Source organism: Phyllostomus hastatus, unplaced genomic scaffold (genome assembly GCF_019186645.2).
Source record: "Phyllostomus hastatus isolate PE091 unplaced genomic scaffold, TTU_PhHast_1.1 phas_scaffold_28, whole genome shotgun sequence".
Lineage (NCBI taxonomy): Eukaryota > Metazoa > Chordata > Mammalia > Chiroptera > Phyllostomidae > Phyllostomus > Phyllostomus hastatus.
In genome coordinates this window covers 12,602,394-12,626,637 of record NW_025334022.1, presented here as the reverse complement: position 1 = coordinate 12,626,637, position 24,244 = coordinate 12,602,394, and the positions used below count along the sequence as shown (strand labels likewise).

General features: G+C 40.5%; 1 protein-coding gene across 1 annotated transcript; it reads left to right on the top strand.

Moving 5' to 3' along the window:
- The first annotated feature begins 14,020 nt into the window (after positions 1 to 14,020).
- On the top strand, positions 14,021 to 22,472 carry ARMCX4 (armadillo repeat containing X-linked 4). The gene is made up of 4 exons (XM_045817614.1): positions 14,021 to 14,078; positions 15,776 to 15,858; positions 16,147 to 16,221; positions 16,569 to 22,472. The coding sequence occupies exon 4, from the start codon at positions 16,711 to 16,713 to the stop codon at positions 22,339 to 22,341; it is 5,631 nt and encodes a 1,876-aa protein (XP_045673570.1). The 5' UTR covers positions 14,021 to 14,078; positions 15,776 to 15,858; positions 16,147 to 16,221; positions 16,569 to 16,710; the 3' UTR covers positions 22,342 to 22,472.
- The last annotated feature ends 1,772 nt before the right edge of the window (positions 22,473 to 24,244 follow it).

The following is a 24,244-nucleotide window of genomic DNA, read 5'->3' as shown; positions in this document are numbered from 1 at the left end:
ATAGGAACAAACACCCTTAGGGGCAACCCACTCTCTACCAAGAGAACTGCAAACTCCTTTCCCCAGCTTACATTCCCCATCTTATGAATCCAGACTACATTTCCAGCCGTGCCTCCCAAGTACTCTGTGTTCTGGGTAACCTGCACCATGGGCTTATCCCTTAAGATACTCTTGTGCTCCCTGTGTGCCTTTTTAATTGGGTGGGGATTAATTTGTACAAAGCTCAGGCCTTGCAAATACATGGTGTCATTGCATACTTAGATTAACTCTTTAAGGGAGAATAGTTATCTTCATTTTAAACATGTGGAAACTGAATCTCATGGAGTGGGAATCACCCTTGTGTTTGGGAAAGATACTGAGGTTATAAAAGTTAAGAGACCCAGTGATAGCTAGGCAGTGATAACTAATATTTTGCTGCATAACAGAAGAATGTTGCTCATCGCTATTAAGTGTCTGCTATAGGTAACATTAATTTTATTTTTTCCTAGAATTTAAATGATACATGTTCTTTGCAGAACATTTGAAAAATGCATTAAAACAGAAATAATGGGAATAAACACCCACATTTCCACAACCTGAACAGCTCATCCCTATCTAGAATTTGCTGACATCTAGTGGGAGGTTTGAGAATATCAAATTATACCTATTGTAATGAAGATAGGTCAAGAGAAGGTAAAAATGTTTCTGAGTTCCTTCCAGCCTTGATTCTAACCCTGGCTTTGATATGCATATCTTCCCAGTTTTACCACATTGCTTCCTCTTTTACACGATGGATTTTTAATGATCAGGATCTTGCTGTGTTACATTTGCTTGGAATGGTGCACACATATTCAGAAATGACTGATACACACACACATACATACTAGTTCATCAATGTGCCTGTATGAAATGAGGAAAGAGATAAAAATTGTTTCCTTTGCTAAAGAGCTGAGGTACAGGACTGACATAACTAAGTTTTCAAGGCAATGTTATATAGAAAAATCACAAGCTTTGGAATTAGATGGGAATGGGCAACACGGGCTAGGGATCTAATATTTACTTAGGAGCACTGTATGTTGGCTAGAGTGGTAAAATTATTTATATTAAGATATACTTTAATAATGTCTAGAATGTCTTAAGATTTTATAACCTCGAAGGTAACCACTATAAGAATAGTAACAGTTGTCCTGGCTGGTATGACTCAGTGGATTGAGTTCTGGCCTGTGAACCAAAAGGTCGCTGGTTTGATTCCCAGTCAGGGAACATGCCTGGGTTGCAGGCCAGGTCCCCAATAGGGGGCACAAAAGAGGCAGCCACACACTGGTGTTTCTCTCTCTCTCTTTCTCCCACCCTTTCTCTAATAAACAAACAAACAAACAAACAAATAAGTAAATAAAATCTTAAAAGAATGAACAGAACAATATTTTTAAAAAGAATAGTAATAGAATATATAATTAATAAGATAATAGAGAGGAAAATGGAATTCTAAAAATAAAATTATACAGCAACCCCAAAAAGGCAAGAGAAAGGAGAAAAAAACAATATAGAATAAGCCGAACAAATAGAAAGCAAATAGTGAGATGATTGATTTAAGCCCAAATATGCTAGTGACTACATTATAGATAAATAATTAAACACTCCAGTTAAAAGACAGAAACTTGTCAGGCTGGATTAAATAACTATATGCTGCTTACAAGAGATCCACCTTCAATATAAGACCACACAAGGCTGAAAAATAAAAGAATGGAAAAGAGATACCATGCAAATACTAATGAAAGAAATCTGATATATATAGCAATATCAAATAAAATGTATTTTAAAGCAAGGTGCATTAGCAAAGAAAAAAAGGACATTATTGCATAATGATAAAAGGGTTAATTTACCAGGAAGATACAATAATTCCAACTTTGTATGCATCTAGAAATACAGTTTCAAAATATAACAAGAAAAATGTGACAACAAACAGAAATCAAAAGTCCACTGTCATAGTGGAAGAGTTTTATCAACTATTTTTACTATACAAACATACACAGAATAAAATTGGAAAATAAAAGGAAGTAGGAGGAAACACCATGCAATTTAAATCCCTACTACTCAGAGAATGCCACTGTTGATATTTTATTTTATATATGTATGTATGTATATATATGTGTATGTGTGTATATGTATGTATATATGTACATATGTACATATGTATGTATGTATGTATATACATATATATATCCATTTAGAGTTTTTCCTGATATATTTGTATAGAAGAGGTCTGTCCAGAAAGTATCCAGCCATGTACTATGAAAAACAGAGGCATTTGTTGAAGAAAATACAGGAAACATTGTACATAGGACAATGATATCATAGCAGTCCCCTTCAAAGTAGACACCTTGGGACCTCACACAGTTCTCCCAATTGCTATCAGCTGCCCAGTTGTATTTTCCAGAATCTCATTGACTGCCTGAAGTCTCTTACCTTTCAAAGGTGATTTTAGTTTTGGGAAAAGAAGTTGCAGGGTGTAAAATTTGAGTTGTAGGGGGTCTGAGTCACATGGATGATTTGATGTTTCACCAAAAAACTGCATGAAATGCGATGCATGAGCGAGCTCATTGTTGTGATGAAGCTGCCCATCACCAGTTGCCCATAGTTGTGGCCTTCTGAATCATCCAAATAGTTTCTGTGGAGGAATGTGCAATCTTAATGCAAAATTGGATGCAGATTCATTCCTTTACTCACTCAGTCCTTTTGAATGTGACAGACACACAGTATACATGCTCACACAATGGCGTCTACCACCACCCCATTAACTAGTACAATGAAGTAATCATTGTTCATGCATGTGCATTCCAGTCCACGCTTCTTAGCTGCCAGGTTACACTGATGTCGTGTAAACTGTTCTTTTTATATTAATAACAGCTGGACTTTTTCTGGACAAGTCTTGTATGTCTATAAGTATTTGAATAAAAATAAATCATAATATACATATAGACTTGTTACATATTTTAAAAAATGTATAGCATAAATATTACTTATGTAAAGTATTTGGGTCTGTTATAGTTTTTAAAGGCTGCACCATAGCCTATTATATAAAAGTATTGAGATTTCTTTAACTCATTCCTTATTGGATATTTAAATAGTTTAGAATCAAATAATTAAAAACAACACTGCAATGAGAATACTTGTTGATACATCTTTTGCATTTCTCTTATTGTTTCCTTATGATGCTTTCCCAGAAATTAAATTCATGTTCAAAGGCATACACATTTTTAAAACTTTGCAATACATGCCTTCATACTGTGATTCAAAAAGTTATTTTAGTTTACACACCTGACAATCATGCAAAGGACTATCCATTTTCTACCTCTAAACAAATAAGAATTATAGCTCTGGTGAGAAAATATAATATTTTTCTGTCATTTGAGTTTTCAGATTCTTGGTCACTAGTGAGGTTGACTGTTTTAAAGTAGTGAACCTTTGGAAATATGACAGAAAGGTGCAAAAACTATAAATATATACCTTAATAAGTTTTCACAGAATGAACATAATTTGTGTGACCAAAACCAAGATCAGCAAACACAACATTATCAACACTCCAGAAGCCCCACTGGTGTCTCCACTTCCCACTCACTAAACCCTCTTCCCCTACCAAGAATAACCATTATTTGGACTTCTAAAAACATAATTTTGCCTGCTTTTGAACTTTATCTGAATGAAATCATCTATTACGTGGTATTTTGTGTCTGCCTCCATTCACTCAATATTACATTTGTGAGATTCATCCATGTGGTTGCATACAATTTATTGTATAATAAGAACTATTACAGACCTCTCTCAGTATTGATAAAATAATAAAGATAAAAATGAGTGAGAATATAAAATATTTGATTAACAATTAATAATCTTAACATAGTCAACAAATGTAGACCTCTACATTAAAACTGCAGAATATACTTTATTTTTAGGTACAAATGGAATATCTACAAAATTTTTATTATGCAAAGGGCATAAAGCAAGTCAATACACTGTAAAGACTGAAATATTATGGGGTATGTTCTCTGACTATTATGAAATTATGCTAGAAATTAACTAAGATAAATTGAAAATTGCTATAGTTTCAAAATTAAGAAATTTATAAATAACCTATGTATTAAAGAAGGTATGAAAATGGAAGGAATTAGAAAATAGTTTGAACTAAAGTTTAATAAAATTATGACATCAGAATTTGTTGGGTGCAAGATCCCAGCTGGAGTTTTCTTGGTTTAGAAATGTTAGCTGATTTTAAAATTCATATGGGAAAACAATGGACATGCAATAGCTAAAGCAACTGGAAGTTATTTCTCATAACTTCTGGCTGTAAAAACCAGTGGGGGCTGGGGTGGCAGAGAAAATTGCAGGATTCTCAGGAGACTCCTTGTAAAGGGCCCTCCCCTCTGGGATTCAGCATCAGGTCAATGGCTGGAAGGGCACCAGTGGCATATGGGAAGAAATTGAAGTGACTGGCAACAAGGCAAGTGCTGGGAGACAGCTTTATCCTGAGCAAAACTCCAGGGGCCAGGCCGTGGCACTGCCCCCTTTCTGAGCCCTCTCACACACAGAGCCACAGAGAAGTGAAACAGGTTGCCCCACTCTGGCAATTACCAAATGCACCACCCCATACAACTTACATGTGTGCTTTTCTACAATAGACCATGCTACTAAGACAGGGAGTCAAAGGAGCTCTGCCTAATATGTAGAAACAAACACAGGGAGGCTACCAAAATGATGAAACAAACAAACATGGCCCAAATGAAAGAACAGAACTGAAGGGGACCCTGGCCAGATGAGGGGAGTTCTGGCCAGCGGAGTTTCTCCCAGTTGTGGATGAAAATAAGTAATCCTGGATACAGTCTTTTTCGGAGGGAAAGAGGGTGGCAATTCCCTCTAGTGGAGAATGACCCAAGCCCTTCTCTGAAATGGCTTTTATTGGACTTGGTATGTGAAGGGAAAACAAATATTATCTACAGATAACAATTGAAGAAACCAGAGATCGTCTTGGGTCTGGGTCTGTGACACATGCCGATGCCCGATGGTTGTAAAGGTGTATTTCATGACCCAAGGAATTCACTCCTTACTCTTTGAACTTAATTGTCTGGTTTATATCAACAGGGCTATTGCAAAGCAGAGCAAGCTTCAAAGGATGCAATGTATATTTCAGGCCTGATTTCCCACGGGAAGTCTCAGTGTTAGTATAGGGTCATGCCTGTCACTCTCTTTCCTGGCTTTCCAGTAAAGACTTACTGGCCTCTTTCAAGGCCTGCTTGCACAGGGTTACAGTCTCCAAAACCACACAGAGCAATCTCCAACACAGAACAAAACTCCAGAAAAAGAACCAAACCAAATGTTAATAAGCAACCTATCAGATGCAGAGTTCAAAACACTGGTTGTTAGGATGCTCAAGGAACTCATTGTGTAATTCAACAGCATAAAAAAGACCCAGGCAGAAATGAAGGTTACATGAAGTGAAATAAAGAAAATCTACAGGGTACCCAACATTGGAGGGAATGAAGCTGAGAATCAAATCAATGACTTGGAACATAAGGAAGAAGAAATCATTCAATCAGAACAGTAAGAAGAAAAAAGAATTAAAAAAAATGAGGGTAGAATAAAGAGCCTTTGACATCTCTCAACATACCAACATCTAAATCATAGGGTTGCCAGAAGGAGAAGAGGAAAGGGAAGAATTAGAATATCCATTTGAAAAAAATATTGAAAGAAAACTTCCCTAATCTGGAGAAGGAAATAGACATACACGTCCATGAAGCACAGAGAATCCCAAACATGTTAGACCCAAAGAGGACCACGCTAAGACACATTGTAATTAAAATGCCAAAGGTTAAAGATAAAGAGAAAATCTTAAAAGCGGCAAGAGTAAAGCAGATAGTTACATACAAAGGAGTTCCCATAAGACTATCAGTTGATTTCTCAAAATAAACTTTGCAGGCCAGAAGGGACTGGCAAAAAATATTCCAAGTCATGAAAAGCAAAGACCTACAACCTAGATTACTGTATTCAACAAAGCTATCATTTAGAATGGAAGGGAAGATAAAGTGCTTCCCAGAAAAGGTAAAACTAAAGGAGTTCATCATCACCAAGCCGTTATTTTATGAAATGTTAAAGGGAATTATATAAGAAAAGGAAGAAGATCAAAACTGTAGACATTAAAATGACAACAAATTCACAACTATCAACAACTGATCTAAAAAATAAAATAAGCAAACAAGCAGAACAGAAACAGAACTATAGATATGGAGATCTTTTGGAGGGTTATCAGCTGGGAGGGGGAAGGGGAAGAATGGGTGAAATGGTGGAGGGATTAAGAAGTACAAATTGGTCAGTACAGAATAGACAGGGGGGTGTTAAGAACAGTTTAGGAAATGGAGTAACCAAAGAACCTATATGCATGGCCCATGGACATGAACTAAGGGAGCAGGAATTGCCGGAGGGAATGAGGGTATCTGGTGGAGGGGGCAAAGGGGGAAAATTGGGACAACTGTAATAGCATAATCTATAAAATATATTTTAAAAAATGAAACAGAAAGGAGTCCAGAAACAGATTCATACACAAGGTTAGTTGATTTTCAGCAAAGTTGCCAAGGTAGTTCACTGGAAAAAGAATAGCCTTTTCAACAATGATGCTGGAACAATTGGACATCTATAGAAAAAAAAATGAACCTCAAACCTTACATGAAAATTAACCCAACACGTGTGAATCATCTATCTAAATGTAAGAGCTAAAATTATAAAATGCCCAGTAAAAAAACATAATGGAAAATTTCTGAAATATTGTGTCAGGCAAAAAAATTTTGATAGAACACAAAGAGTACAAATCTTAACTAATAAATCTTAACTAAATAAATAGATAAACTTTTATCAAAAATTAAAACCTAATGCTGTTTTTAAGATGCTGTTAAGAAGTGAAAAGTCAAACCATACACTGGGATAAAATATTTGCAAATCAACATATATAATACAGTTCTGGACTTACATACAGAATATATAAAACTCTCATAATTTAATAAGAAAACAAACAACTTAATTTAAAATAAGGGGGAAAGATCAGAACAGCCACACCTATTAGAGTGGCTTTAAATAATGACAAAATCAAATGCGAGTAAGGATTGGAGCAACTGGAACTCTTTTTTTTTTGAAAGTGAGAGTAAGTTTATTGAAGTTTGGGAAAGTGAGGCAAAGGCATGGATCCTGGAAACAGGATCAGGGGTTAAGACTAGGAGGAGTTGCTGCTGCCATGGCTTCCCTGGGTTCAAGTGTCACAGGGGCCCTTAGAATTTAGAACAGAAGAAGAAAAGTACACACCTGAGGAAAGGGGGGTGTTTGCATATTCAAAGAGCACACTGCAACTACAACTTTTATATAATTCTGGTAGGAATACAAAATAGTACAGTAACTTTGTGAAACAATTTTTTAATAAAGTTAACATATTCTTTCCATATTGATAAACAATCCCACCCCTAAGTAATTACGCAAGAAGAAGCAAAAACACAAGTCCACACAAAGACTTGTAGAGAAATATTTGTAGTAGCTTTGTTGGTAATTAGATTAACCTGAAAGCAATAAAAATGCCTGTCACCTGGTGTATAATATATATACATACACACAGTGGAATAATACTTAACAAAAGAAAACGTTGAGCTACTTTTTAAAATATATTTTATTGATTATGTTATTATAATTGTACCACTTTTATTCTCCCATTTAGTCCCCTGTCCTGTACTTCCCCACCAGCCAGCATTCCCCACTCCCGGCTTAGTTCATGTCCATGGGTCTTACATATAAGTTCTTTGGCTTCTCCATTTCTTATACTATTCTTAACCTCCCCTGTCTATTTTCTATCTACCATTTATGATTCTTATTCCCTATACCTTTTTCTGCATTTTGCCCCTTCCTCCTCCCTGCTGATAACCCTCTATGTGATCTCCACTTCTGTGATTCTGTTCCTGTTCTAGCTATTGACTTAGTTTGTTTTTGTTTTTAGGTTCGGTTGTTGATAGTTGTCAGTTTGTTGTCATTTTACTGTTCATATTTTTGACCATTTTCTTTTTCTTAGATAAGTCCCTTTAACATTTCATACAATAAGGGCTTGGTGATGATGAACTTTTTTAACTTGACCTTATCTGGGAAGCACTTTATCTGCCCTTCCATTCCAAATGATAGCTTTGCTGGATAGAGTAATCTTGGGTGTAGGTCCTTGCCTTTCATAACTTTGAATACTTCTTTCCAGCCTCTTCTTTCATGTAAGATTTCTTTTGAGAAATCAGCTGATAGTCTTATGGGAACTCCTTTGTAGTAACTGTCTCCTTTTCTGTTGCTGCTTTTAAGATTCTCTCCTTATCTTTAATCTTGGGTAATGGAATTATGATGTACCTTGGTTGGTGCTTCCTTAGATCCAACTTCTTTGGGACTCCCTGAGCTTCCTGGACTTCCTGGAAGTCTATTTTCTTTGTCACATTGGGGAAGTTGTCCTTCATTATTTCTTCATATAAGTTTTCAATTTCTTCTTCTTCATCTTTTCCTTCTAGCACCCCTATGATTTGGATGTTGGAATGTTTAAAGTTGTCCTGGAGGTTCCTAAGCCTCGCCTCAGTTTTTTGAATTCTCGTTTCTTCATTTTGTTCTGGTTGAATGTTTATTTCTTCCTTCTGGTCCAAACCATTGGTTTGAGTCCTGGTTTCCTTCCCGTCACTGTTGGTTCCCTGTACATTTTCCTTTATTTCACTTTTCATAACCTTCACTTTTTCCTTTATTTTGTGACCAGAGTTAACCAGTTCTGTGAGTAGCCTGATTACCAGTGTTTTGAATTGTGCATCTGATAGGTTGTCTATCTCTTCATCGCTTAGTTGTATTTTTTGTGGAGCTTTGATCTGTTCTTTCATTTGGGCCATTTTTTTTTGTCTTAACATGCCTGTTACATAGTAGGGGTGGAACCTTAGGTATTCACCAGGGCAGGTAACCCACATTGCTGTGTTGTGGCACTGTCTGTGGGGGAGGGGTTCTAGAGGGAACAAAGCCACTTGTTTGGCTCTTGGCTGGCTTTCAGTCACTTCTGCCACTACCCAAAAGCTAATTGGGCCCTTCTGGTGCTGATTCACGGGTGGGTGGTTTTGTGTACATTCTAGGACACTATGGATCTCTCCAACAAAATCTCCTGTGAGGCTGGGAGTTTCTCCTGCCTCCTCAACCCTCACAGGTTTTTTCAGTCAGAGGTTTTGAGGCTTTATTTCCCTGCACTGGAACTCTGGGTTGCACAGTCTGTCTCACTCCCCAGTTGTTCCTTCCAGTTTTTCTGCATGCAAATATGGGGCTGCCCACTCCACCAGCCGCTGCCTTGCCTACCCCAGTCTTCCATCCTCCACCTTGCTGCAGGTCCTCTGTGCCCAGCTGCTTGTCTCCACCCCTCCTACTGGTCTGGATGAATATTCCTTCTTTAACTCCCTGGTTGTTGGACTTCCACACAGTTCGATTTTCTGGCAGTTCTTGTTATTTTTTTTAAAGTTTGTTGTTGTCCTCCTTTTGGTTGTGCAAGGAGGTACAGTGTGTCTACATATGCCTCCATCCTGACCAAAACTCAAATGTTTCCATTTTTCATATTACCAGTACAAGGCTAAAGATATATAATATGACAATAGTTAATACTGCTCTATGATATATAAGAAAAATGTTAAGAGAGTAAGTCCTGAGTTCTCTTAATGAGGAGAAAAGTATTTTCTTCTTTTCTTTTTATTATATCTATGAGATAATGGGTATTAGCAGTGCTTATTGTGGTAATCTTTTCACAGTGTATGCAAATCAAACAAATAAAAATGAAGTTTAATTTCCCAGGGAACTTAGGATTTTAAAAAAAAGAGGTTAAAAGAAATAAAGAGAGATTATATATTTGTACACACATATTAAGAATATAAATATTTTATATTATAAATATATATATTCTCAATAAAGAGTGATGTGTTCAAATATAAAGAACATACAATGTTCCAGGAAGTTTGTAATTTGAAAATTTGATGGCTATTCATGGTGGTGGAATCTGAGTAATATTTTATCTTTTCTTGTACTTTGCTGCAATGCATTGCTTTGTTATAATGAATATGCATGATTTTATAAAAACTGGAATTATTTTTCTAAAAAACAAAGGAAGAATATCATGTGCAACAATCTACCATTCATAATGTTAACAAAAACTATGAAATATCTGGAAATGTAACTAATAAGAAATATGTAAAATCTACATGAAGAAAACTATACAATTTTACTGAAGGGCACAAAAGAAGACAGGAATAAACTTTAAAAATACTACATGACCCTAGATGAAAATAATAATTTATTAATATGATTTTAATGATTTCCCAAGTTATACTACAATTTTGATGAAATCCTAATAAAAATCCAGTAGGATATTAAAAAATGAAATTCAAGGAAATGCTCACGCAAATTCAAAAATAGTTTGAAAAATCAATTTAATGAAGGATTTGTCCTCCCAGACACCAAAATTTGCTAACAAGCTATACCAATTCAAAGTGTGCTATTGAAGCAGTAAAATACAGTAGTTCCCCTCTGTTTGTGCAAGATATGTCCCAAGATCCCCAGTGGATACCTGAAACCACAAATAGTACCGAGTTCTATATATACATACAGTAGTCACCCATTATCTTGGGTTTCCCCTTCCACAGTTTCAGTTACCTGCAGTCAACCATGGCCCAAAAATATTGAATAGGAATTCCAGGAATAATGAATTCATAAGTTTTAAATTGAGTGCAGTTCTGAGTAGTGAAATAAAGTCTTCAGCTGTCCTTCTCCATCCAGCCTAGGACATGAGTCATCACTTTGTCTAGTGTATCCAAGCTGTGTATGTTCTCCATTTGTTATTCACTTACTAGCCCTCTAGTTTATCAGATGCTTGTGTTCCAGTAACCCTTATTTTACTTAATAATGGCCACATTCACATAACTTTTATTACAGTACATTGTTATAATTGTCTTATTTTATTATTTTGTTAAGCTCTTACTGTGTCTTATAAATTAAACTTTATTATAGGTATCTACATGTAGGAAAAAAACATAGTATATTCATATATAGAGTTCTATTAAAAGGTTTTCTTAAATCACCTTTTACCCCTCTATACCCTTTTCCACCTCCATCCACCTCCCTCCCTATGCAATCACCACACTGTTGTCCATAACCATGAGTTCTTTCTCTCTTTTCTTCTTTTTTTTGCTCAATCCCTCCACCCCCATCCCCAGCCTTAACCCTAATCCTCACCTAAAGATTTGTTCACCTATTTTTAGAGAGAGAGGAAGGGAGGGAGGGGAAGCAGGAGGGAGACAGAGGGGAGAAAAGAGAAAGAGAGAGGGAGGAAGGAAAAGAGAGAGAAAGAGAAACATCAATGTGAGAGTGAAACATCAATTGGTTGCCTCTGGCACATGGGGATCAAACCTGAAACCCAGGTATGTGTCCTGACCTGAACCTGCAGCCTTTTGCTATACCGGATGACGCTTCAATCAACTTAGCTACCTGATCAGGGAAAGGGTTCTATTGGAGGTTTTAAGGCATCTACTGGAGGTCTTGGAATATATCCCCCATGGGATAAGGGGAGACTGCTGTACTTGTGCTTTTTCTACGTTTGAATCTTAGAATGTATTCTTGTAAAATGTGTGTATAGTTACAGAAAATAAACAGCAAATGATAAGATACCCTAAGTACCTTTTTGTCAGGATACACAGAGCTAAATCTTTTAAAATCAGCTCTATTGTATAGATTTAACACAATGTACTTAATCTTTCCCTTATTGATGGATATTTTATGTTGATGCAGTTTTTTAACCTTTCCAAGCACTGCAATAGATATCTTAATATATAATAAATATATAATATATAATACATAATACATAATATATAATGTATATTATATTGTGAATATGAGAGTTTATTCTGTTACTATTGATTAATTATTGTATTATTTTCCACATAAACAACTGTAAACCTATTTTTGCCCCACCCTGTATTTATCAATTTAATAGATTTTGCCAAATTGTGCTCCCATAAAAGATTGCATCAAGGTATCTCCCTCCAATGAAGTGTAGAAATAACCATTTCCCCACAGACCAGTCACCAATATTATCACATTTCTAAATTTTGACAAACTGCTAGCTGAAACATGCTAATATGTAGTTGTTTGACTTGCATTTCTTTGAAACTGAGCATCTTTTCACATGTATATCAATACTTTGTATTTTTTTTCTGTGAACAAATCCATTCATATCATGGGCACATTTTTCTATTGGGTTATTTATATTTTATTAGTAATGTATTAAGAGTTTTTAGATTATTACAAATTAGCCATTTGACATCCTGCGCTTATGTTTTGTGTTTTTTTTTTTTTTACTTCACTAAAGTTTTAAATGTTTATATAATCATTTCTGAATATTTCCCTTTGGTGGAAAACATAAATTGGTCATGGACAATTGGGTTCTGAAAAGCCATTAGTAAGTTTTCGAGTCAGTCTGAGCTCCCTGGCTCACCTTCTAGAAGGACCTCCCCCCTCACAGGGGCCTCTCTCATGGGGAGCTTTCTGTTGGGGTGTCATATTTCAACATTTAAAGAGAGGCTGCCTGAAGGGTCTATATTTAGAGTATGACTCCCCAGTAGGGACAGCTAGATGTTTGGGGACTAACTTCTGCACACTTTGTTCCTGAGTTCTGGGATTATTCTGAGAGGCTTATATGGGTGGTGCAGTGAAATCATAACAAAAGGCCTGCTTTTCCTGGAAACTGCTTGGGCTCTTGTAAATTGTGCTTTTTGTGAGGGAAAAATGACATGGATCTCAGGGATGTTGCAGTGATTTACAGACACCCACAGACCCTCACCACTATCTCCACTGGAACATGTTGAACACTAACCACTGCTAAAGTGATAGAGCATATGAATGGTAGATACCTGAGCTATCATACCAGCGTCATAATAAAAACTTGCTAAGTCTCATTTCCATCAGTGTGATAGCAGTTGGTCCTTTGCAGGGTGTGATGAAGGACTGCTCTGAATACATGGTTATGTAAAGTCCAAATAAAACACTTTGAATGAAAAACAGGTTAATCTGGGAAGTCACTAGTTTTCAGGCACTGGGTTCATCTGGAGCTGGGTCTTAATTCAATTGTCCAGCAGTCATCTATGAAGTTCTCAGACACCTGACACAAGATAATAAATTCAGTCAGAACTCCAAAGGTTGTAAGTCACCTGTGGAAAACCGCCAAGATTAGAAAACTTAATGTCTTTCCAAAGATTAATTTATAGATCCTATTGAAAATATGCTGGCTTTGTTTAAGACAATTTTGTATTTAAAATGTCAATAATTACTAGTCTGTTTTGAAAGTTGCAAAACCATTTACAGCAACTAGAAAATATTTTTTAATGTGGAGCAAAAATAATGTAAAAAATGAGTCTTTTGTGATTTTTACGACCTCATTTCTAAATGTCAAATTAAAATAGCTTGACTACATTTCCAGATTACAAAAGCAATGAATGTAGTGTTAAAAGGAAAAAAAATGTAGCATAAAAGAAAGTTAAACCTCTCCTTCCACTCTCTAGTTCCTTTCCTGGCATCCCTTCCTTAGCCCAGTTTGGTGCAGCAAGGTACCCCGATGAGGACCATTGGTCTTATAGCTTCAGAGAAAGAGAAGATTACTCAAAGAAGCATCAGAAAAGGATAGGGTCAAAGCCTGGGGGTAGGTGAGAGATGCAGACCCTCCAGGGTAACCAGAGAACAAACTCCAACCACAGGGAGGGGAGACCACTTCTGGGCCCTCAGATTAGAGAGGACCCAGTTGAGTTGACAGGAAGGTGCGCGCTGGGCCCAGAGGAGACTTGGAAGGGTAGTTCTTTCCGTGGAGTGTGTGTGGGGGGGGGGGGTGGTGGTGGTGAGCTAGTTGATGACGCAAGGCCCTCACGTGATCGGGAACTGCAGAGCTACTCAGCGTTCGGCGCAGTTGTCAATCCCTTCTGGGTACCAGCTCCCCACTGTCCTGCACACCGCGGGTTGGTGTTGCGCCCAGGAAAGCCAGGCAGGTAAGGGCCCGGGGCCCACGAAGAGGCCAGGGCGGCAGCCGCCTCCAATCCCTGCATCCGGTCCAGGGGCAAGGGACAATGTTGGCTCAAGTTCCAGGAGCCTTCCCTCTGATTCTCCCAAACATCCTTCCTCTTGCTTAGTGTGTGGAGAGGGACCGTGGGTTTGGACAGGGCAGCTGCTGGGGTGTGTATCTCAAGAGGGAAATACAGTGGTTGAGATGCCCTTTCCTCCCAGACTCTAATCACTGACTGCATATGTCCGCTCAGCTTCCTACTCATTTCAGTGGAAAGGACATGCCATGGTGGCGTTTGCAGAGAAAATGGTGGGCTTTAGTACCTAGACGGCAGGGTTGGTAGGGGTGGCTTACAGGGGCGTTCAATAACTCGGTTCTTGAATCCAGGCCCGCGAGTATTGGTATCTTTGTCCTGGGTGCTGGTCCAAGCGCTCACTGCCTTTACGGCTGTCTGACGGACAGTAGCTCAATGTGGCAGTTTGCGGCTAGGTGAGGGAAGGAGTGGAGAAAACTGCACAAGATCTGTGGAGGTTAGTGTGAGCATGGGCACTGTCTGTGAACCGCCCAAGATCGATGTGAATTCTATATGACAGGAACTTAGGCGCCACTATCTGGTTGGGATATGGGGTGAAGCTAGCTAAAGGACTTTCCCTAAACTGCATCTACTTACCAAGTTTAAGATTTTAAACTTAAATTGTATATTGAAGACCGGTAAAGATACCAAACTTTTTTAATGGATGATTTCATTTGCATCTCAGATAATATTGAGAAGGTAAAAATTGTTGTATTAAGGAACATTATTTTTGAGAAAGAGAGTCAGTCTTTACGGGGGGAAGGATAGTGATTTTACAAAAGCCAAAGCCTTCCCCCACCTTGTCTGTTCTACTGGAGACTCCTAGAGATGGGTTTATGGGAAAGTACACTAGGCTATGAGGATTCTAGAGTGTGGGACCTTGGGGTCTCCATCTCTCTCACCATTTTCCAGTTTTTGGATACCCCACCTTTCTGAGAATGTTGGTGAAGGAAATGATGGACTTTTGGGAGAAACCCTAGAATCCTACAGGTGGTTTTAAAAGATTTTGCTTGTGTCACTTCCCTTTTGTTTTTCCTGTCTCCATTCTCCATCCTGCCCACTTCAAGGTTCTGTCTGCCAGGGAATGGGTCTCTAAATCCAATATGGCAGGTACTGAGTCCTGTGTCTTAAATGATGAGCTGTCACAAACACTCATTATTTACCTTCCCTTTTTTTCTCTGTTTGTTCCTAGATCTTCCTATACTATATACTGATAGTAGGGATGTTTACCACTGGAAGCAAGGGAAAGAGAGGGACTGGCCTAGAACCATGGAGGTTGCTGTAAAGGAGGGCAGTGTCTAAAAGGGTGGTAGCAAATGGTAGCTGAGACTTGAGAGGGTCTCTGTAGATGGTATTTATGCTTCTACTACACTCTGCCAGCACCACACATGGTACTGATTTCAGTGCAAGAAACATTTAAGGATATTGGGGGTAAGATTGCGCTGAAGTGTGACTGAAAGAAGACAAGGGGGGACCCTGATATGGGACAAATTAGAAAACTGGAACTGGGGTCTCTGGCAAGGCAGGTACTGGAGTCAAGGATCAGGGTGCTTATCTGTTCTATAAAGGATTGAGTGTCTGTTACCTCCTGTTTGTTTATTTGTCCGTAGATCTACTTGCAGGTATTTACAGAGCTTGACATGACTGGAAGCAAAGAAACAAGGAGGAAATTGCCCCTGATCAGTCAAGAATGGTAAGAGGATGGGGATTGTCTGGGTAGACCCCTAGGGTGGGTTGGTGGAGGCCACCATGTATCTAGCAGGTCTGCTGTCCAGTCTGCAGGATCCTCAGACTCTCTTTTACCCAGCCAGCTTTCCCACCATTCCTGTCACTTACCCCACACCCTCACTTTTATTTTGATACAGAGTGAGATTAACTGAAGGGAGATAGAGAGATAGTTTGCTAATAATATGCTAGTCACATAAAGTACAAAACCTCTACCCCCATCTGTTCTTCCATCTGTTTTTCTGTCTGTCTCTAGGTCTGTAGATATGCTTTAGGGTATATCACCAACCAAGAGAAGGAAAGAGGAGGGAATGGCCTCAGATCAATACAGGTATGGGAGTAGGGACCTGTGGGAGTGGTGGCCAGAGTAGGTCCAATAAAAATCAAGGTCTGAGGGATTCTCAGTCTCTCCCATTTATAGTCAGCCCTCCAACCATCCTTTTCACTATTCATTTGCTGTAAGGAAATGCCTGTGGAAGTACCTTGGGGGGAAATTGTTGGGTACTGGGGAAAATGGGGAGGGGATAAAATAAAAAGGATGGAGAGAGGGTTTGCTAATGATCCTCTTCTCCCACCAAGTACATTATTTCTGTACTGTCTTCTCCTTCTGTGTATCTATCTGAATAATGCACAGAATTAGAAGAGAAATTTTAGTTTATTTTCTTCCTCCTCCTATAGGTCCACCTCCAGTGACAGCTGAAGTGGCCTTTGAGCTGAAGATCAGTACACTTACAGGCCTACACTTAGACCTACCATCCTCTTTTCCCAGGCCATCTGAGCCCCACTGTACCTTGTTCATTCCTTCAGCAGGGGTGATTACATGGGTCACATTCAGGAAGTGGGCTGGGTGACTGCAGGACTGGTGATCTGGGCTGGTACCTGCTACTACATTTACAGATTAACCAAGGGAAGAGCCCAGAGTGTGAGGAGACTTGCCAGCAATGGGTCTAGAGTCAAGAAGGAGACCGTGGCTGGGGTACAGAACCAGACCTTGGACATGAATGAAGCCATGGATGGGACAGAGATTGAGGTTAGACCTAGGGCCAAGACTGGAGCAGAAACTGGAACAGGAGGTGGGGCTGGGGCTGAAGTAGAGACCAAGGTTGCTGCTAGAGTCAGACCCGAAGCCAACTCTCAGGCCAAGGCAATGGCTGGGGCTGAGGAAAAGGCAGAAACCCAATCTGAGGTTAAAACAGTGATCATGACCAAGGCAGTGACTCTAGGTGAGACCAAATTGAAAGCCAAGGAAGTGGCCATGAAAGAGGCAGTGACCCAAACTGACTCTGAGGCTGAGAGAATAGTCAAGAAAGAGGCAGTGACCCAGACCAAGGCTAAAGTTTGGGGATTGGTTGCCAAGGCAGAGACCAAGAAAGAATCAATGACCCAGATGAAAGTGGAAGCTCATATTTGGGCTGAAAAAGAGACAGAGATGAACAGAGTACTGGTGACACAGAATGAGGCCTTGGCAATGACCAGGGAAGGGGCCAAGATGAATACCATAAATAAGACTGGAATTATGGCTGAGACTAAATCAAGAGCCCTGGAAGAGACTGTGAATGTGACCAACATTCAGTCTGAAGCCAGGCCTGGAACCACAGTTGATGTTCAGGGAAATGTTAATATCATGTCCAGCGCAGAAGCTGGAGTAGATATAAGGTCTTATGTACCATCTCAGACTATGGCCAAGATCCAGGTTGATGGCACATCTTGTGCTGGGTTTGAAGTCAAGGAAAATCACAAAATTATGTCTTGGGTGAGGACTGGGGCAGACATGAGGGCTTCTGCTCAATTTGAGATTATAACCAAGGCTCAGGCTGAGACCATGACTAGGACAAGGGTTGACACTGGGGTTAATACCAACGCCACATGTAAGGCAGGGATGCGGACATATATGAGAGCTTCTATACAACCTCAGACCATGGCCAAGAAACAGGCTGAAGCAACGTCTGGTGCCAGGGTTGATGACAGCAGAAATACCAATGTCACAACTAAGGCAATGACTGGAGTTGACATGAAGGCTATCACTCAGCTTGAGGCTATGTCTGATGTCAGGTTTAAGGGTACAGGCAATTCCAATGCCATGTCTAAAATAAGAGCCAAGGCAAACTTGAGGGTCAATTCTCAAGTTGAGGCCTTGTCTGATTCTAGGGTTAAGACCAGAAGCAACCCTAATGCTATTTCTAAGTTAGGGGCTGGGACAGACATATTGTCTTATGCACAGCTTCAACCTATGGCCAGTGTTCAGGTTGATGCTTTGCCTGATGGCAGGATTAAGGCTAAGGGCAATGCCAACATTATGTCTCAGGAAGGGGCTGGAACAGACACAAAGGCACAGTCCCAGGCTTCTGCCATGAGCCAGATTGAAGCCTTACCAAGTACAAGAAGCAAGGCTGGGGGCAAAGTCAAAGGCAAGTATAAAGCAGAGGTTGGGACAGACATGAAAACATGTGCACAATATCAGGATGGAGACAAGAGTCAAAATGATGCTTTGCCTGATTCCAGAGTTGATGACAGGGGAGTTCCTAATGCTTTTCCTAGGGCAGGGGCTAAGGCAGAAATAAGGGCTCATGGTCAGCCTCAGGTTATGGACAATGCCCAGGATGAAGCTTTCTCTGGTATCCAGAATAAGGTCTGGGGCAATCCCAATGTTGTGACTAAAGTAGAGGCTGGGTCAGACACAATGGGCTTGGCCCAGCCTCAAACAAGTATGACAATATCTTCTTGGCCCCAAGCTGTGGCCAGTTCCCAGGATGAGGCCTCACCTGGTGCCAGTAATAAGGTCAGGGGCAAACCCAATACTTTGTCTAAGAAAAAGACTGTAGTAGATACAACAGGTTCCACCCAGCCCCAGGATGTGTCAAATTCCCAAGGTGAAGACTTGCTTGGTGCCAGGAGTAAGATCAGGGACAGACCCAATGTTGTGTCTAAGGCAGAGGCCAAAGCAGATGCACTAAGCTCCACCCAGCCCCAGGTTGTGACTAATTCCCAAGGCGAATTCTTGCCTGGTACCAGGAATGAGGTCAAGGGCAATGCCAATGCTGTGCATAAGGCAGGGGCTGGGCCAGAGATGGTGGGCTCTGCCCAGCTCCAAGCTGCCACCAGTTCACAGGGTGAGGCCTTGTGTGGTACTAAGAATAAGGTCAGGGACAATCCCAATGCTGTATCTAAGGCATGGACTGGGCCACATGCAATGGGCTCTGCCCAGCTGCAAGCTATGACAAATTCTCAAGGTGAGGCCTTGCCTGGTGCCAAGAATAAGGTACAAGACAATCCCAATGCTGTGTCTAAGGCAGAGGCCAGGGAAGATGCAACAGGTTCTGTCCAGCCTCAAGCTGTGGCCAATTCTCAGGGTGAAGCCTTATCTGGTACCAAGAATAAGGTCAGGAGCAATTCTAATACTATGTCCAAGTTAGAGTCTGAAGCAGATACAACAGGTTCTTCTCAGCTCCAGGCTGCAGACAGTTCCCACAGTGAGGCCTTTCTTGCTGCAAGGAATAAGGTCAAGGACAATTCTAATGTTGAGTCTAAGGTAGAGGCCAGGACAGATACAATGGGCTCTAGCCAGCCTCATTTCATGATCCTTTCCCAAAGTAAGACTTTGCTTGGTGCAAAGGATAAAGTTATATCCAAGTCTAAGGCAGAAGCCACACAAGAAGGTGTTGTCAATGCAGATCCCAAGCTTAAGTCCATGCCCACTTCTGAGAGTGAGGGGTGGGCTGGTACTCAGGCCTGTGGAAAGGCTCAGCCTAAGGTCCATGACTATTACTGGAATGGAATTGGTATTGAAGATTGGATTGCTTCTGAGCGATGGATCAAATTTAGGTTTCAGGCCAGGGATGGATACTGGGAGAATAGCATGTCCTGGGCTGATGATGAGAATGAAGCCAGTATTGAGTCCTGGAGTGGTGCTAGTTATATATCTGGTATTCAGTCCTGGGCTGGGGCTTGTGATCAGGCTGACATTAAGCCCTGGCCTGGGGCTAGGATTGAGAATGAGGTTGATATTGGATCCTGTGATGAATCTGGGGACCAGGTCAGTGGGGATCTCTGGGCTGGGAATAAGGCCATTGGAGGGTCTTGGACTGGGGCAGAGAACCAGGTCAGTGGGGGGTCTTGGGTTGACACTGGGAATAAGGCTACTAGAGAATCATGGACTGGAGGTCAGGTCAGTGAGGGTTCCTGGGCTAGGGGCCAGGCCAGTGGGGTGTCCTTGGCTAGGGAAGAGGTCATTGGAGGGTCCTGGCCTAAGGCTCAAGAACAGGCCAATGGAAGGTCCCAGGATGGGGATGAGATTCAGGTAAGTGGAGGTTCCTGGACTGAGTCTAGGGCTGGGAATGTGGCTAGTATTGGGTACTGGGCTGGGGCTGTTGGCCAGACTAGCCGAGGGTCCTGGTTTGGGACTAGCAATCCACCTGATGGTGTATCCAAGCCTAGATTTGATAATCAGACCAGTGAAAATGTACCCTGGGCTGGGGCTGGTGGTCAGGGCAGTGGAGGGTCTAGGTTGGGGTTTGAGGACCAGTCCAGTGGAAGATCCTTGGCTGACACTGCAGATCAAGCCAGTGGAGTGTCCAGGCTGGGACCTGTGGACCAGTCTAATGGTGGGTCCTGGGCTAGGGCTGGGGAACAGGCCAGTGGAAGGTTCTGGTTTGGGGCTGGGATTCAGGCAGGTAGCTGTTCCAAACATGTATTTGAGGATCAGGCCAGAAGAGGAGGCTCCTGGGCTGGTGCTGGAAATCAAGCTGGTGAAAAATCCTGGGAAGGGTGTAGTCTGGGGCCTGAGAATCAGACAAGTGGAGGGTCCTGGACTGGAGCTGAGGACCAAGCCAATGGAAGGTCTCAGGTCAGTGCTGGGGCTGAAGCCAATGAAGGATACTGGTTTGGGGCTGGGAATGAGACTAGTAGTAGTGGGTCCTGGTTCTGGAGAGAAGAATCTGATATTATGTCAAGGCCTGGAAGTAAAAGTGCACCTAGTGTTGAATCCAGATCAGGGGCTGGGGAAGAGGGCATTGTTAGTTCTGGATTTGGGGTTGAGGACAAGGCCAGTAGTGGGTCCTGGATCAGATGTGAAGAGGTTTTTATGGATTCCTATGTGGGGGCTGAGGCTGGAACTGAGGCCAGGAAAGAGTCTTGGCTTTGGGATGAAGATGCAACCATTACAGGGTCTAGGCTTGGGGTTGGGAAAGAGCTTGGCATGAGGTCCTGGACTTTGCCTAAGGATATAGATGAGGATGAGCTAAGTAGAGTGTCCAGCCCTGATATCGAGGAAATCAGTTTAAGGTCCTTGTTTTGGACTGAGAGTGAGAACAATAGTGAGTATAGATCCAAGGGTAAGAATAATGTCACTTTTGAGTGTGGGGCTGGAGATAAGGCTAGCTCCAAGGATAAGCTTGAGGCTGTTGGTGGGGGCAATGTAATGTCTTGGTTCAGGGATGGTAAAGAAAACAGAAGTGAAGACATATCTGCACCCAAGACTAAAGCCAAGAAATCATCTGAGTCTAGAGGTACATATCCATCCATGGTTCCTGGAGCAGGAATGGGGTCATGGGCGGGAACCATGATCTGGACAGAAATGAAATTTCCATACTCAGATGAGCCCTGCTTACTACCTGAAGATGAGCTCAGAAAGCAGATCAGTTCTCAGGAGAAAGCTCAGCCCTGGGGCTGCTGCTGTAAACACAAAGCTAATATGGATCCACGAGAGCTTGAAAAACTCATTTGCATGATTAAGATGACTGAAGATCCTTCTATTCATGAAATAGCCAATAATGCTCTATATAACAGTCCTGATTATCCATTTTCCCATGAAATCATTCATAATGGAGGTAGAATCTCAATTATTGAAAGCTTGCTCAATAATCCCCACCCCAGTGTTAGGCAGAAGGCTTTAAATGCACTAAATAACATCTCAGTGGCGGGTGAAAAGCATAAGAAGGTTAAAACATACTTAAATCAAGTATGTGAAGATACCATTACCTATCCCTTGAATTCAAATGTGCAGCTGGCTGGACTAAGATTAATAAAACACCTGACTATTATTAGTGAATATCAGCATATGGTTACAAATTATATTTCAGAATTTCTTCGTTTGTTAACTGTGGGAAGTGGAGAAACTAAAGACCATATTCTGGGAATGCTTTTGAATTTCTCTAAAAATCCATCTATGACAAAAGATTTGGTCATAGCCAATGCACCAGCATCACTGATTAATATTTTTAGCAAGAAAGAGACAAAAGAGAATATTCTTAATGCTCTTTCATTATTTGAAAATATAAATTACCACTTTAAAAGAAGAGCAAGAATATTTACCCAGGATAAGTTCAGTAAAAATTCCCTTTATTTCATATTCCAACGACCTAAAGCATGTGCCAAGAAACTTCGAATCTTAGCAGCAGAATGCAATGACACTGAGGTGAAAGAAAGAGTTGAGCTATTATTAAGCAAACTCTGATTAGTTGTATGTTTTCAAAAAAATCTGAGTAATATTTTGATTTTGCACTCTGAGGGTAATGCACTTAGTAAATTCCATTATAACTTTGAAACTGATGTTACTTATGATGGCCTATGGCTGGACCATATTATGAACACCAAATTAATTCAAACTTGTACTGAAAATACATGTGTTGATTCTTACCTTGTCTGGATTGAGATGTTTTTAATATGCTTCATGAGCAGAAATTAAACCGATTCTTCATAAGTAAGGTAATCTTTGGTCCTTTGTGTGGACTTATGTTTATACATTTGAGATTTTATTTTTGTTATCAATAAAGTTGTGTGTTTTAAGCAGGAAAAAAAAGACATGTCTTTGTCTTTGAGTTTTTGTATTGAAACAAAAAGACACTAACAAAACCTGGAGTCTCTGATCATAGCTAGACCCCTCCCACCAGGGCAGAAAGTTCTACAGGTGACAGTGCTCAGAAATTTTTACAAGGAGAGGATGCTTAAGTAAGCTGGACTTGAAGGATAAGAGAAAAACAGGACAGAAGGGCACTGGAGGAGGGAGGGGAGGAGAGAAGAAAGACATGGAGGTTGGAATCCTTCTCCAGAAAGGAGGCTTACCTGCCTGAGTGCAAAGTGTGGGAAAGGGAGTGATGAGAAATATAGTCCAGCAGTTGAGGTGACTCCCATTTGTGGAAGGTCCCTGATTACTGAAGGTGTCTCCATATTACTCTATCCAATCCTGGGAGACACCAAAGCCTTTTGTGACCATGCGAATGACAGGATGAAAGGGAAATGATGTGGCTGATTTCTGTGCAGGATGAGTCTGAGTTGGGAAGGGGACAGGAGTGACCACTGAAGATCAGAACACCAGTTAGGAAGTTACCACCATAAGTCTGAGTACAAAATGATAAAGGTGTGAAATGTCACTGCTGGCCATGAGAATGGTAAGGGAAAGAAGAAAGTGAGAAATCCTCTGAACAAAGAAGTGCTGGGACCTATTCTGGGGGCACACACTGAGGGGCAATTTTATTTTAGAGTCCTGGGGGCATTTGATAGGAAAGTGTCCTCTTTCCTGGCCAACTCTGCTATCTATGCAAATAAATACATGAGTTACTATTTTGAAATAAGGAAATATAATAGAAGAAATAATAAATTTTAGTGATTCTATCAGATTTCTTATCTAACGTAGGTCGAGGCAGGGCCTTTATGGAACTATCAAAAGAACTGTTGGCATCCATACTGGAGAAAATCCACCTCTCTCTCAACCCAGAGTGCAGTGAGAGTGTGGAGGGAGGACACTCTCAAAGTGTGCTGGTGGGAGTATACACTGGTACAAGGTCCATTTGCACACATGATTCAGAAGCCTGAAGATGTACATGCTCTTTAACCTAGCGATTCCACTGGTAGAAATATATTCTTAGGAAATAGTCAAATAATTGGCTTATATAAGACTTTACACCATTTTGAAGTGTGAAAAACTTGAATAACCAAGTGTCTTGAAATAGGCATTTGGCTAAACAAATTAGGATATGTCTACATATTGAAACATTATGCAGTTCTTAAAAATGTACCATCAGAGAGCCCCCTTCAGGATTGCATCAGCTGAGATTGTGTTGTCAAAGATGACACTCCATTCCCAAGGTGGCCTACATCCAATGGCTCACTGATGCCGTGTATAAAGGCAAGGCCCTCTTGCCGCCTGAAATAGCTTTGAAGTTTCACACTATCTTCAGAATTCCCTACAGGGTATGCCAAGGCATTCCATTGATAAAGCACTGAAATTTGATTTCTGCCTCTTATCATTCCTGCTTATTCTCTCCCTTTCCTTCCATAAGTGTTGATTCTAGGAACACTCCTTAATAAACCTCTTATACTCTTATCTTTGTCCAAGAATCTGCTTCCTAGGAAATCTA

Excerpts from the sequence above, each read along its gene's own strand:
- ARMCX4 (XM_045817614.1), top strand. The coding sequence starts at position 16,711 with ATGGGTCACATTCAGGAAGTGGGCTGGGTGACTGCAGGACTGGTGATC.